Below are 16,295 nucleotides of genomic sequence, written 5' to 3' on the forward strand. Positions count from 1 at the left end.
GATAGTAACAATACATGCATCACTGTAAATAGTGAAATATATGGACAATTCAGTTTTATTTCGCATTATTTATTCATTAACAGAAGGACATACATATCCATCGTTTACTATTTTAAAAGATCTAATGAATACTTTTTTTCTTTAAAAATAAATTAGTTCAAGATCAATATGTTTGAGATCTAATTGTCATTTTACTCGTTAAAGTATTAAACCATAGACCATAGCTCATGAGCAAATAAAAAAAAACTTTCTCTTGTGAATTTCTTTGCGTTTCCGGTTTGAACAAGGAAATATTTTTATCAAATAATGGAAGTGTTTTGATCATATGTAACAGTTAATCATATTTGTAAGTTTCTTGTGAATTTGTCCTTTGTTCATTGTATTTGTTGGTGAATACAAACATATATATTAATTCCGTAATCTGAATAAGCAAGAAAGAATATAAACATGGAACTTTCCAAGCAAAATATAATGACATAAAAGTTGAAGTCATCATAAGGAATTACAGGTGTTAATTAAAATTTGTAATAATTTTTATTATGGAATGAAAATTTAGCATCATATATATGTTTGGAATCTTTGAATATTTCAGATCTCACGTAACAAAACAGCTAAGAGGGGTGTGGTGATGTAGTTGGATCATGCATGCCCATGAGGGCTCCATTTGGCGCCAGATAGCACCTTCCAATTTTGGATTTTTTATTATTAATAATTTATTTTTGTCCTCTTCTTATTATATCACTTTCTTTCCTTATATTATTCGAACATAAACACAGATCCTGTATTTAGGGGGGTTTTGGCTCATTTGTTATATCTTTCTAAACTAAATACCAAAATATATACAACTATTTAAGGTTATATTTTTTCAAAAATATTTAGTAACTAAAAAAATTTAGCAAAAGTCAGCCAAAACTTGCATTTTAGCATTTATTAATTGTTACAATAATTAATAAATATTAAATAAAATACATTTTAATTTATTTTATCTATCTAGTATTATCATTTTTTTTTGTATTTTTTTTCTTCTTACCATTAGAGTTTAAGTATGATGACTAAGTAATTCCTCCTAAGTATTTTATAGAGGAAATATTTGGTTCGTAGTTTAATAGCTCAATTACTCTTGACATTTTTTATAATTTTACCAAAATTTTAATTAAATTTTTATATTTTAAGATTTTGTAATTAATAATTATATTAGATAATAAAATAAGTTAATTAACTATTTTTTAAAAAAAAATAATTTTTTTAGAATGATTTATTTGCAAATTTTTTTCTAATATCTAATATAAGGATTTAATTCACAAATTTTTAAAGAACCTAATTTAAAATTTGATAAAATTATAAACATTAACAAAATAATTAAAACAAACTATATTAACAAAAATATATTTTAATAATTTGGATATTTTTTGTCATACAAGTGTGACCTTCTTTGTGTAGTTACCATTGGGCCTTTTTTGTTCAAAATCGTGGCCCACTTTTCTATTCATTGACCCATTGAGCTCCATTTTTCTAAATGGAAACATTCAAACACATGGCCCACGGCCCAAAAATAACACATGGCCAAAACAAAAGGGTTCTAGTTTTTTGGATAAATTTAAGTATTGGGAGGGAGAGAGAATACGCTGTACTGTTTTGAATTTTATTGGAGTTTTTTTGGGTAGGGCCTGTTTCAGGCCTTCTCCATGACCAAAAAAAAACATTCAAACACATTTATAAACCTAATTGAGAAAGCACATTAGCATGTTCCTTGGTAGTGTTTGGTGGAGAGAGAGATGAAAAGACTTAAATTGAGAGACAGAAATTAAGAGAGAGAGATTGAAATAAATCTTAATATTCTATTTGGTACAAAGTGAAAGATAAAAGTTGAAACAAAAATAAAATTCTAATTTAATTTGTACAAAAAAGTAAAATTGGAATTAATTGATTGAAATGAATGTATTTTAAGTATAAAATATTATTAAAATTTCAGTCTCCATCTCTAAAAGTTTTAGTCCCCTGTGTTCCTACTTTTTAGAGGTACTGAAATACTAAAATTTCGAAGACAGAGATAGAAATTTTAGTACCAGAACCAACAAACATAATACTGAATCTCGATCTCTCAATCTATATCTCAATACCTCAAAACAAATGCTATATGTTATATTCGGGATCAAACTTTGGTAATGTCAAGTGGTGGATAAGAACTTTTTAAAAATGTTAAGTATGTGAGTTTGTGATGTAATATTTAAGATTGGGATCTGGTTAATCTATTTAAAATAACCAAAAAAAAAAAAACACATTCATGATGAGGTCAGAGTTCACAAGATTTTCGTGGCAGATAAGATATTTGATTGATATTATTTGTCATTGAAGCAGTTGTAATAATTTCATGTACGTAAAAGAAGCAGGGTAAAGGTCACACCACACTTGTTTTCGCTTTCAAGTTTTAGAATTCAAAATAGTTCTACCATGTGGACCTTTTATAAGAGACAAAACGTTACGTTATGTAATAAGGTATACAATTTGATGGGGTAATTTTTTTTCTATCAAATACCTTCTTTATTTTTTGTAATAATGTAAAAACAGGCACATGTCAATCTGATAAATTGGTATATAGTTAAAAAATTTTAGAAAAACTTTTTAAGGATATCAATATACTAATATTTTAATAATTTTTAGTTATTAATTTTAATTATATATATTTTTATAATTAAAATTAACAATTAAAATTATTAAAATACTAATATACCGATACATTTTAAATTTTTTCGAAGTTCTATACTTCTGTTGCTCGTTTCCATCGAAGATGCACATGCAAGTGATGGAAACCTCTTCAATAATATATATATATATATAGTGGGATTGTTATTTAAGTAGACTGATTATCGACTAATCTAAATTGATTAACATAACTTAACATTAGGTAACATTAACATTAACGTTAATGGTACCAAGCAATCCAAAAAGATAGTAATAAAATTTCCAGAAATAAAAGGGGGGTTGGGAGAAGAGAAAACGCAATTGGATGAAGCAAAGTCCTTTCGGTTGTGCCACGTATATGTAATAATGTGTGGGCTCCACCATCCATGGTTTGGGTCCCACTATGCTATCAACAGCTGACACGTGTAGGATCTAAATTGTTCGAGGAAAACAGTAACATGTTCTAAAGAGTGAAGACAAAGTCAAAGTGAGTGAGTGAGATTAAACATTTTAACACTACACATAGTCAAGCATATATGTCTTTTTGATAAATCTTATCCTATCCGCTATAACTTAGATTTTCTCTATTTTTCATTTTTGTAGATTTTGTTTTCTTCTAAAAATAAAAGGACTCATTTGGAGAGAAGACATGTTTTTTTAACTGAAAAGAGTTAACCCTACTCTAGGCTAAAAGAAACAATTTTAATAGAAGATGATATAAATTCTTAAATTTTTTTAATGCATTATTGAGAAAAACAAAATTCTCTACTTCTATACTATATATCGACAATATTTTTAAAAAGTTCATTAGGAAAATCCTAAACTAAATTTCAGCATATTTTTGGGCAATCATCTCAACAAATAGTATAGAACACTAGAAATAATTATATTGATATGGAAAATTAATAATTGTCTTAATTTATTTGTGGTTGGCTATTTATAAATTACATATTTGCTTGTAAAAATATATAATAATTTCTCTGTAACTCAATAAGTATAAGTTTTAGTAAATTGTAATTTTAAAACGTAAATTATATATATTTTTAAATCCTAGTTTAAAATTATAATTTACATACACATAAAAAAATAATATTTAATTATTTTTATTTTAAAAAAATTACATAATATTGTATTTATTTAAATTTATTTGCATAAATTCTAAATTATAATTGTAAAATTATCCAGTTATTTTTTCAAACTTAGACATTTTTTTTTACAGTATAGCTCAACATGGGAAGAATTAATTTAAACAGAATCGGAGTTTAATTTAAAAAGTTATCGCTGATCAATAAATTATCATATATATAAAATAAGATTCAAATTTTTAACATTTGTATAAGGAGACTAATTAACTAACTTTTAAACTAGATATTATCATTATACTTAAATTGACATAATTCATATGCAGTTAATTTTATGTTAGCAGTTAAAAATTATTAAATAATTTAATAAATTTAATTAAATTATTATCTAATACCTCTTAATTAAATTTTACTGAATTTTCAACCGTTAAATTTGGTAGCCAAAAGAAAAAGGATGAAATCTATTAACATCATTGTCATAAGTGAGAAGAATCTTTGGTTTAGTTGTGCTTTCTGTTCTTTGAAAAAGCATTGTATATATTTTCATCAATCACCTCTTCGTCAGAACCAGATACTGCAAACTGCCACAAACTACGCACATTCCCCACTTCTTCTTCTTCTTCAATTTGCTTTCTATGAATTCATATCCTCTCTAAGATTATTTGAACAATGTTCGCCGTGAAGAAGCTGGTTGAAAAAGCCTCCATAAAGAAGGTCAGATCGATCATTATTCATTTCAATTCCATTCTCAATTCTTTCTTCCTCTTCTTCTTCATTATTCATTCTCAACTTCCTAGTTATACCTAAAATTACACTTCAATCTACTTCTTATTCTCAGCATCGATTCATTCCCCTTTAAATTTCCTTCATCTGATTCTCAACTTAGATATTCGAGCTTCGATTATATATTATTTTACATGTAATCTGGATCTACCTTCAACCTTTTTTGTTTAATAGAAAAATGAAACATATCAATGACATTCTCAAAAAAAGAAAATATAGGTAAATAATTTTTAACTAGTTAATTTTAAATAACTGTAATTAATAATTATTAATTTGATATTTTTTAAAAATAAAATTTAAATTAATAACAACTAATTAATACAAAATATAATTTAAAAATATTTATTGATTTATTGTTTATTAGATTTTTACTAGTTATCTAACAGGATTGTATTTTATTTAGTTTTTAAGAAAAATTAATTTTGGTGTGAAATATGGCTCCTTAGTGTAGTTAGTAGTCTTCACAATATATTAGAATTTGAGCAGGTTGGATAATTTTATATGCTTTAATATTACGCCACTACACAGAAAAAAAAAAAGAAAAGAAATTTTAATATTGTCTTGTATATGCTTATATAGGTGACTTTTAAAAGTAATTACTGTATGACGAAAACACTTTTAATTATAATGTAGTGTATACGATTAGATAATTATTTAAAATATTTTAATTTATTATAATATCAAATTAATTTTTTAATTTCATTTCTCTAATATTTGATTAATTTAATAAAACAAATTTCAATTTCCGGACATTTTGTATTCTGTTGAAGAACCGAATATAAATAGGAATTGCTTTAGAAAAATTCTTTTTAGTATATATACAAAAAAATCATATTAACTGTTTAATGCTGAATTGTTGACCAAATAGTGAAGATTGGAGAAAGATACGGTGTTATCCAACTTTGAGAACAGCGGTCGGTGGTATTTTTAATTAGAAGGTCTTTTGTGTGGACCCATTTTTCTTGCATTAATGTTTCTAATTCTATGAAACGTGTTGCTCACTTACTCTCCCCACCAGAATCCAAGGCCCTGGGATTCAGGGAACTAAACAAGTGTCCCAACAAGCAAAGCAATGGAATTGGACTAAGATTTTAGTTTCACTTTTGTGGATTCAAAAATTTGGAGTCGCATATTGGCATATTCAATTAATCTATTTTGTGTCTATGACTATGAGATAGTGTTTGATGGTTAAAGATTGGAATTAAATTTTAATCCTGAACTTAAAATTTCAGTCTCTCCTATACTTTTAGAAAGTGAGAGATTTAGGATGGAGAATGAAATTTTAATATTTTTTTAAAAAATATTTTTATTTAATTTTTTAAATTTTAAATATATAGAAAATCTCAGTCTCTCAGTCTCCAATCTCCTTCCAAATGCAGCCTGATAGAACAAGTGTTATGCTACTTTAATCACAGAGACTTTAGTACAGTAGGCAGCTAGTTGAACTTCTTTAGTTATTTTACTGAAGAGTTTGATAGCTTAGAAAATTTATTATTAAAAGTTATGTAACATATTGTCATAATTATACTGAACTATAATGGTTGTTTTCTGCTAAATAAAAAATTCACTTGATATTTGGTAAAAATGTGGTGAATAGTGGTGATTGTGATGGTAATATAGAAGTTGAAGTTCTTCACACAAGTGTTGGAAAATAGTATTGATAATTTGATAGGGAATAGTTCTACAATCTAACGATGATAGTTGCATAGTTCTTTACATGAATCTACTACTAAAGATGGTTGGCACAGTTAGTAAAGAACAAAGTTAGATTTCACAAGAATCTGAGTCCAATTCTTAGTACTAACATATAGAATCTTTACTATCTATACCAACTATCTTTAGCTTACTTCAAACTTCAAACAAATACAGACTTAACATTGCATTGCATTCATGGTTGCAGCCAGGAGGAAATTCCTCAGATGGATTAAAAGCAAGTGATGTGGATCCAAGGTTGTTATTTCATAATGGGGTGCCATCTGGTGCTGCAAACTTTGCTTTTGACAATACTCACATGATACTGGCCATTTCAACAAAGTAATTTCATTCATTCCCCTTGGCCCTAGCCTAATTCTAAGTCTTTTCAATAGTTTTGTCAACGAGTCTTTTGAGTGTATTTGAAGAATTTTTGTTCTTTCACGAGTAACTTTGTCGTCTTTCGTGGATAATTCTTTTTACTTAACTGGTTTTGTGTTGTTGTACTCTTTCCTATGTGAAATCTATCATGGAAATGGAATATTTGAACATGTTAAGTGTTATTAAATGAGATCCTTTTTTTGTCCTCATAAGCTTCAAGTCGAAACTGATTCTGTTGAGATTTATTTCCAAAAAGGGATGGTCGGATTAAACTATATGGTAAAGGTAATTCCCAAGGCCTACTTGAATCTAGTGAGCCATTGCCTAGCAAGTTCTTACAGGTGATGGCCCTTACTTTTCATGATCAAATTTCCCTATATATAAGTTATATACACATATAAGTATGCATTGTATTGTAACACTCACATTGACATTCACATTTGATATAATGCAGTTCATCCAGAACCAAGGCATTCTTATAAATGTTACTTCCAATAATCATATTGAGGCAAGTTAACTTTCTCTTGCATTTATAACAATTTGTCTAGCTGCCTCTGCATTGCATTGTTGAGAATAATTTCTATGAATTGACAGTGCGAAACACTTTTACAGGTCAACTAATAGATAGCAAATCATCGTAGATAGTTATAATTGGTGGTCATATATCATGACTTGACACTTCCTTAAAATTTCTATTGGTTGACAATGTAAAACTCCTTTGCACTGATATTACATTACATTACAATATCGAAAGCAAAAAATTAATGTGCTAGTAAGTTAATTGATTCTTCTAAGAAATATCATATTTAGGTTTGGGACATAGACAAGAAACTTTTGTCAGATGCTTACATTGTGAAGGAAGAAATCACTTCCTTTGCAGTCATACAACATAGCCTATATATGTAAGTAATAATATGCACAATTCATGCTAAACTATCAAAAATTAATTTTTGAGGGAGGTCCAAAATTTATCATATGCATTTTTCCATTGGCAGGTACATTGGATATTCTAATGGTAATATTTCAGTGTTGAAGATTGATCAAGAACCTTGGCATATGGTTCAAATGCAGTACACAATACCCCTCTCGGCTTCTTACGGTGAGAATTTGAGATACATTAGTATCTATTTTGCTGTAGAATAGTTAATTAACATTGATTCATTAATTATTTGAGCTTAAGTTCCTTAATCACATTATTTAGGAGATTCTGAAGTGCCTGATGATACTGTTGTGACACATATTCTGCCTCAACCAGCAGCTGAAAGTAAAAGGTGAAATTACTCTCAAGATTATCTCTAGATTTTCCACAAATTTCAATTAGGTCTCTATAATTTTAAAGTTTGTAATCAAGTCTCTATAAGTTATATAGAAGTTTGTAATTGGATCCCTAGTTCTAACATTTTGTGATCAAACCTACATAGTACATACCAAATGATACATTGCCATATAAAGTTTTCACACATTATAAAGTTTTGTGATAATTCTTATGGACCTGGTTGAAAAATGTTTGTACAAAATATTGGAAATGAATTTGAAATGTTTAAGCTATAAGAACTTGATTGAAAACTTTTGTACTATTATACACTCGAGTGCATACGAAAAGACTTAATTTTGATGCGATGGCAGTATAAAAATTTCAGTCAATTCAAGTTTCTGTTTTTTGTATGCAGGGTTCTGATAATCTTTAGAAATGGCCAGATAATTTTGTGGGATATTAGAGAAAGCAAAACTGTTTCCAAAACTGGTGGAAACATGTCACAACCACTCCATAGTGAAACAAAGAAAGTTTCTTCTGCATGTTGGTCATGTCCTTTTGGAAGCAAAGTTGTTGTAGGCTACAACAACGGAGAGATCTTCATTTGGAGTATCCCTTCCCTAAACATCGGACGAGACAGTTCTGTATCAGCGCCGGATCATAATACTACACAGAACACTCCTCTTCTTAAAATTAACTTGGGATACAAGTCAGAGAAAATTCCCATAGGATCAATGAAATGGATTTATGCTGAAGGGAAGGCTAGTAGATTATATGTCATGGGAGATTGTGATGATGCATCTTCTTTAAACTCATTGCAGGTATTCGCATGTTTTTGCTGAAAATATTATCAGAATTGCTTGTTTGTATCGGATTTGTGTGATACCGGATTCTTCAAAATACTTTCAGATGCTTCTAGGTTTATTTCTTTAATTTTCATATTAACTTTTCAGAATTTCTATCCTAGATAAGTAAAAGTTCTATAGTAATTAACCTAGATAGAAATTCTTGAGATCATGGTTGAAACTTTCTATGATGCAGGTAGTGTTATTGAATGATAACATAGAATCTCGCACGATTAAGTTGGGCCTTCATTTGTCTGAAAGTTGTGTTGCCATGGAGCTCATATCAGCAACTTCAAATGAACAAAGCAAGCACAGACAAGAATCTTTGATTCTGATTGGGAAATCAGGCCATATATATCAATATGATGATGGCTTGATTGAAAGATATCTGATACAAAGCCAATCCAAGTCCTCACCCTCACTTCCAAAGGAAGTGACTGTGAAATTACCATTTGCAGATTCAAGCATCACAACTTCAAAATTCATATCCAACACTACCGATGTATTAAACATTGAAGAGGAGGTAATAAATTAATAGGGGTTATGAATTTGGATTGTTTTTCACTCGACATAAGAAGCACAGACACTCCATTAAGCTGCATAGTCTGCAAGAAATACTTGCATACTTATGAAGCACATTTAATGAGTGCTCCTGAAATTTAATCCATATATTCATTCTTTCTTGAAATTTACATCTTCTATGCTAATGTACTTGTTTGTGATTTTCTTTTCTATGGTGACATAGTATTATAGAGAGCTGATAAAAAATTATCCACCACTTATTACGGTCGAAACTAATCAAAAGGACGGGTCTACACTGATGAGTTCTGCAAAGTTTACTGGATTCTCAAAAGTTCAAAATCTGTACATAACTGGACACAGCAATGGTGCTCTAAACTTCTGGGATGCTTCATGTCCCCTTTTCATCCCAATTCTGCAGTTAAAGCAACAGGTAATATTTTTTCGTGGTTAAATTATCCTAGACGTCCCAATAGTTTCAATTAATTTTCAATTGGATCTTTATAGTTAGTTTAAAAGTTTGTAATCAAGTCCCCTTTTCCATGTTCATGATTTAGAACTTAATAGTTAGCATAATTTCAGTCATAAGTTCTTTTCTTAATCTTTTTCCTTGATCTTAATGCAGAGTGAAAATGATTTTTCTTTAAGTGGCATACCCTTGACAGCATTATTTTTTGATAGCACATATCCTCTTCTTGTTTCTGGTGATCAGAGCGGAACGGTTAGATTTCTTCGATGATACATTGTGATCATTTTCTTAAATTTTCATCCTTTCCTAGTTATAATATGTTTTCCATAAACATGATTAACAGGTTCGCTTATTTAGATTCAAACCTGAACCATATACTACCAACAGCTTCATGTCTCTTACTGGTATGACATAGAATATAGAATTTTCTTTGTTATCAGAAAGCTAAAACTCTTAAATATTTTAATTAACAGCAACTTTCATTTCGATTCCTCTTTGTGCAGGCGGTTCAAAGAAAGGAACTGATCATATAATCCAGAGTGTAAAAGTTCTGAAGACTAATGGTGCTGTGCTTTCTATGAACATAAATCACAGTTCAACACATCTTGCAGTTGGTTCTGATCAAGGACATGTGAGATTATACTTTATACCTTTTTATTTCAATCTTGAAAATGTGTTTTTCGCTCATTGTCCAAAAGTATCCTTAGATATGAATTTGAGGTCAGATACCTGAGTTGTAAGAAAATATGTGAGTTTTGCATTTATATTAGCCCTTATCATTTGTTTGGATTTTTAGTTCCTTAACTATTGTTTGTTACAGGTTTCAGTTTTTAGCATGGATGGACCAACATTGCTGTATCAGAAAAACATTGCTAGCGAAATATCCGCCGGCATTGTCGATCTACACTTCCTAACATGCAGTCTGCAGGGTTTTGAGAAGAACATTCTAGTGGTCGGAACAAAGGACTCATCTATTCTTGCACTTGATAGTGAAACTGGAAACACACTTGGCAATGGAAGTGTTCATCCAAAGAAGCCCTCTAGAGCTCTATTTATGCAGGTGTTGGGTAAGCCTATACAAATGATAACATAATGATCAAATTTATCAAGAACTCAATGCACATGCTTATTATGTTTAGGATCAATATAGTTTAATAATATTGTTGAATGCTGATATTTATGAAGCAAACTATCAGAAAGATAGAGGTGATTATTAATATCATTGTACACAGATGGACAGGGTAACAGTGAGGATGCAACAACAAAGCAATCACATATTCTGCTTTGTTCTGAGAAGGCTTTGTATGTCTATTCATTAGTTCATGCTGTTCAGGTAATTTAATTTAATGCATGATGCCATAATAACAATCCAGAATCATGTCTAACAAGAAAATTATTTGTTAGCCAATGCTTGCAACAAGCTTTTCTTGCATTACAGGGAACAAAAAAGGTGCTCTATAAGAAGAAGTTTCATTCTTCTTCATGTTGCTGGGCATCAACATTTCACAGCAATAATGATATTGGCCTTACGCTCCTTTTCACCAATGGAAAAGTAGAATTAAGGTAATGAGAAGAGTATATAACACAAATTATGACTTAAATTATTCATAATTTCTGGCTTGCACGTCAAGTATTTCGCCTTTTTAGCGAAATGTTTTATAACTAGACACACACTTCAAATATTTAGGTCTTTGCCGGAATTATCCTTAATTGTGGAGACTTCTATTAGAGGTTTCAACTATTCGCCTCCAAAACTTGGATCATTTTCTGACATCCAGATGTGTTGTTCATCAAGAGGAGATCTTGTTTTGGTATGGCCATATTTTTTTACTTGTAAAAGCTTATACATTTGTTTGATTCAAGTAATTGACCCAAATTCCATTTTTACAGGTTAGTGGTGATCAAGAAATTCTTGTGTTCTCAGCATTGGTCCAAAGAAAAATTTTCAGGTAATTTCTTAATAAACCACAAAAATACTACCATATACGAGGATAAGACTGTGCTTAGAAGTTAGAAGTTACAAGATACAACTCGGCTTTAATATTGTTAGAGTATAATGAGGATCAATTAGATCAATTAGCATTCGCATCGAATCGTCTTCATATCATAAAGTTGGACCAATAACTCACCAGTAACCTAGTAATTTGAGGTTTTTGGTATATTGATAACAATGGCATTAACCGTAAAGAGGATTGAGCACTTGACCAACAAAAAGAACAGTTCCAGTAAATTGTTCTCTGATCAGAAACAAGAATGGATGGTCTGCAATAAAGTCAAAAGGAGGAGGAGGCTTCTCCCTTGTTCTTCTTCCTCTTCCTGCAGTGGTAGGTATTTGCAACCTTCCAGCTGCAACAGCTTTGGTCCCTTCTTCGTTCACTTCAATGATGCATTTCTGGATAATGTCGGAAATATACGCTGCTCTCTCCTCCACCATTTCAGTCAAAGCTCCTTCCATGAATGGTAACACCAAACCCATCTTCTTTAACATTGGAGAAGCCTCAACCATAAAAGATAGCCTAAATCTTGGGATCTTTAACACACCTAAGTTTTTATAACCGTTCGGGAGCATGTTTTCAAGAGATTCAGATTCAGTACATGGCGTACATCCTTTTGGGGCCATTTTCGCTGGCTTCCTTGTAATTAAGACTGAGGACCTTGAAATCTTGATAATGATGAGCAATGGCGTAATGGTTGTGACTTCCATCCATGAAGGGAACCTTCACTGAGCCACCACCATCCAAGAGATGAAAGTCACCATCCTGTGTATCTTTTTCTCTGAAGGTGCCACTATCTCTCCATAATCCTTTGAAGTAGAGTGTGTTAGCCATGATCACATCCTTCAATTCGATTGAATAAGGATCAATGATGTTGTTAACAACGCCTTTCGTCTCCCTTTCAGCCCATGAGTTAATCTCCTTCGCTACTTCACCCTTATTTGTGAAATCAAGTGAAGCCAAAGTAGGCTTGTAAGTATTCTCCAATACTTGTGAGAAGGAAGGCTTTAGAGATAGGGTTTTGTCAACCCAAACACCATTCGCGAAAGAGAGGTGAGGTCCACAAGCAAGGAGGACAAGAGCTGTGTTGCGACGGAGTTGAGATCGTTGATGGATTCTGACCGGAGGAACGAGAGGAGTTCGTCACAAACCGGGCCGTTGGACCCGGCGGCAACAATGCCAAGAAGGAGTTTGATGCACAAAGGAGAAAAGGCAACGTTCTTGTAACCGCCGCTTTCTTTCGAGAGTAATAAGTGATTTGCAAGCCTAAATTCAGGAGTGATCACCTGAGCGGTCGTAGCTTTTTCACCGTCATTGGTGGTGGTGGTGGTGGCTGCGTTGGGGGCAGAGTTGGAGAGTGTTTCCATTTTGAATCCGATACCAACGGGTATCATTTCCCCCAAAACAACTTTCTCTTCCAGACCTTTCAACCAAAACTCTAGTAATTTCTTGAGAACTCGTTTCTGATATGGAACACTGGGAATTTAAAGATATTTTTTATGACACCTTATATATCCACAAAACAAAACATAAGGTATTCATATTCTAAATCTTACAAAACGGCTGGCTTTTTATGAGAAGCTTGTAATTTGATTTTTGATGCAGCAAATAAGGGAAAACAATTTTTACTTGTTAGCACAAAAAATAAAGCTGCGGATTTAATAGCACAGGTCGCAACAAGAGCTAGGTGTCATTATGTTAATAAAAAATGGCTCAGCGGTATATTAACCAATTAGTATACTACATAAACAAGACTTCATAAGTTCAGGTCTTTGAGAACAGATAAAAAAGGGACAGAATCCATAGTTTACCCTATTTTAAAGAGACTGTTATAGTACTTGAAAACCTATCTGGGTGGCATTAAATACATGACTGGTTTACCCAATATTTTCATAATCGTTGATCAATAAGAAGAGTATACTACTCTTAGAGAATGTATCACTTTGGAAATTCCAACGATTTGTTTAATCAATACAAATTGTGATCCGAACTCGCAAATATTTCGATTCTAGCTAATGATGATACTATAGCTTCAATTCAGTTCATTCTTAACAAATTAATATTTGCAATTTGTGAAGTTGTTCTAGCTATATACAAAATTCTTAATTAATAATAAAATGAATTATTCCATTGAGAACTTTATGGATTTATAGAATTGGTTACTATAACTAATTTACTAGATCGCGCTGGTTGAATCAAAATAATTCCTTTCAAGTTCTATTTATTTTGAGGGCAATATGAATATTCTATTTTGTTTAAGTATAATTAGGATCAATTAGATCAATTAACATTATTTAGCATATCTGAATATTTATTATAGTATATTACGTCTTTATTATTTCGATTCTTTTAGGGCCTATAAATATACTTCTATATTGTATCATTCCACATAACTGGACAAACTTTTTCTCTACTGTTCTCTCTTACCTTTCTAACAAATATATGATATAAAACTAGGAGAATATTTAACTTAAAATACTAAAGAAGATAGTATGAGAAAGAAGATAGTATATATGAATATTTAACTTAAAATACTAATTTGAAGCATCCATGCATCTAAGTAATTCATTCTCACAAATTGCTTGACTTCATTCTAGGCTTTTGGATTCTGTCAGCACCATCTACAGCAAAGAAAGGATGGCATCACAAGAAGAGCTTGTCCCTAGCCAAGCCATTTATAAGGAAAAGAAAAAGGTACACACAAACTTTATTAAACTTTGCAAACTCTCTGTTGGCCCAAAAGATTTACAGCAATGGATTGTGACAAACTACCCTATTGAGTTAGATTTCATATCATATTCTCCTCACTTGATCCATTCTTAGCTGATATTATCTTTGGAAGTAATGGTGCTTGCTTTGCTCTTTGGCTTCCCTAGGGAATATTCAGCTCAGTTATCAAAGATCTCACCGGTGGTAAAGAAAAGCATGCCCTGATTCCGGAAACAGAAGATTCTAAAGAGAGTATCCAGGAACTCTCAGTGATCTTTTCGAATCCGAATTTTCCTTCTGAGGCAGATAATAATGATAACCTGACTGCTGATGAAGATGATCTTGATCTAAATATAGGTATAAATACTTACATTATCTAAGGCATGAGTCTGTATTCATAGAATTTCTATATACAATCTGAAATGTTCTTAATTGTTCTTGTATAGATGACATTGACATAGATGATCATGAAGAAAAACACAGAGAACAAAACAAATTGGGATTGGGAGCTCTTAACAAGAAGAAATTGGCTGGAAAGTTTCATGCTCTAAAAGGTTAGTGGGAAAATGACTCAATTCAGTTTTACTTCTTGTGAGTCAATTATTCTGTCATGTTCTTCGGTTGATTTTGGGAGAAGTGGAAAGTTTTAGGAACTACCAAACATAAATCACTTTACATAAAAATCAATTCTAACTAGCTAAGAACTTTTGCTTCGTAAGATATAAATGAAGACGATTAAACACTGAACACTAGCTAAATTAGTTGAATTGAGCATCCAAATGCAGGTAAGTTGAAAGAGATGAAGGGAAACATTCACAAAACATCAGCAAAGGAAGATCAACAAGAAGAGCAAGCCGGAACAGTTGATCAAATTAAGAAAAAATATGGATTCTCTTCTTATTCTTGTTCCAATGTAAGTAATATATATCTTCCTGAGTATGCATCCTCTATCACTATCATGCATGGAATTTCCATTTTCATCACATAACAATCCATCTACTTATGCGAGCTTCTCAGTCATCATAGTTAGTTAATCTCAGTAAACTTATTAATCAAGTAATCGTGGTTTCGTAGGTCTAGCGACTACCATTTGAAAAAACTAACACAAACTTTTTGATCGATAATTAGACTCAGAAAATATTCGAGAACTAGAACTTTGTCACCAGAATGAGGTGACATTGTCCTTACTCCTTGGCCTTGCAACGAAAAGGTTGATCCCACCACTAGTTATTGAATCACCGCCGTAAATTCTGACAAAGATTCTTGTTATATTTTGTCTAATCATCGAGTACTTCATGGCTAGACCACCATAGAGTAGTGAGAAAACTATGCTTTAGCACATAATTCATACTTGAAGTTTTTAATAATCTCCTAAGATGCATTAGAAACAAAAAAAGATTCAAAAAAAATCTGATAATGCAGGAAACAAGTGCTGCTAAACTGTCGGAAAGCAAGCTGCGTGAGAACTTGAACAAACTGCAGGTAAAATATTTTGGTTTAACACAAAAAAAATGCAGAACACAAAAAAAGAAGTATGTTCTTCATTTTTCACATTTCACTCTTATGATTTGGCAGGGCATTAATGTTAAAACTGCAGAAATGCAAGACACAGCAAAGTCATTTTCATCATTGGCAAATCAAGTGCTCCGAACAGCAGAACAAGATAGACGAAGTTCATAAAAGGCACTGAACAAGTGGATTCAGTTTACCCGGTTTTTGTTGGAAAAAAAAAAAAAACTTGTATTTAAGTTTGTTTTATAGTTTTGTATATTCTCTTTAAAATTGTGAACCTTCCCTCACACATATTTCTATTAGTTTTGGGTTGTTATTCAGTGTTCAAATATTCACAAATAAATATACATGTAAATAAGCCGAGTTGATGAG

General features: G+C 31.2%; 1 protein-coding gene across 2 annotated transcripts; it reads left to right on the plus strand.

Annotated features, from left to right (window-relative positions):
• The first annotated feature begins 4,295 nt into the window (after positions 1–4,295).
• Positions 4,296–16,239, plus strand: LOC127743891 (uncharacterized). Of its 2 annotated transcripts, XM_052256078.1 has the most exons (24): positions 4,296–4,478; positions 6,448–6,581; positions 6,877–6,961; positions 7,075–7,128; positions 7,431–7,522; positions 7,616–7,719; positions 7,822–7,891; positions 8,291–8,696; positions 8,917–9,243; positions 9,466–9,672; positions 9,865–9,960; positions 10,052–10,112; positions 10,212–10,339; positions 10,529–10,775; positions 10,941–11,041; positions 11,147–11,271; positions 11,396–11,519; positions 11,599–11,657; positions 14,300–14,396; positions 14,579–14,768; positions 14,858–14,965; positions 15,197–15,324; positions 15,834–15,893; positions 15,987–16,239. In XM_052256078.1, exons 1-24 carry the CDS (start codon positions 4,434–4,436, stop codon positions 16,089–16,091), a joined length of 3,153 nt encoding a protein of 1,050 aa, XP_052112038.1. In that variant the 5' UTR covers positions 4,296–4,433; the 3' UTR covers positions 16,092–16,239. The 2 variants fall into 2 exon arrangements, with proteins under 2 accessions (XP_052112038.1, XP_052112039.1); XM_052256079.1 differs by lacking the exons at positions 4,296–4,478; positions 7,431–7,522 and having other exon boundaries at positions 6,519–6,581.
• The last annotated feature ends 56 nt before the right edge of the window (positions 16,240–16,295 follow it).

This window comes from Arachis duranensis, unplaced genomic scaffold (genome assembly GCF_000817695.3).
Source record: "Arachis duranensis cultivar V14167 unplaced genomic scaffold, aradu.V14167.gnm2.J7QH unplaced_Scaffold_165934, whole genome shotgun sequence".
Lineage (NCBI taxonomy): Eukaryota > Viridiplantae > Streptophyta > Magnoliopsida > Fabales > Fabaceae > Arachis > Arachis duranensis.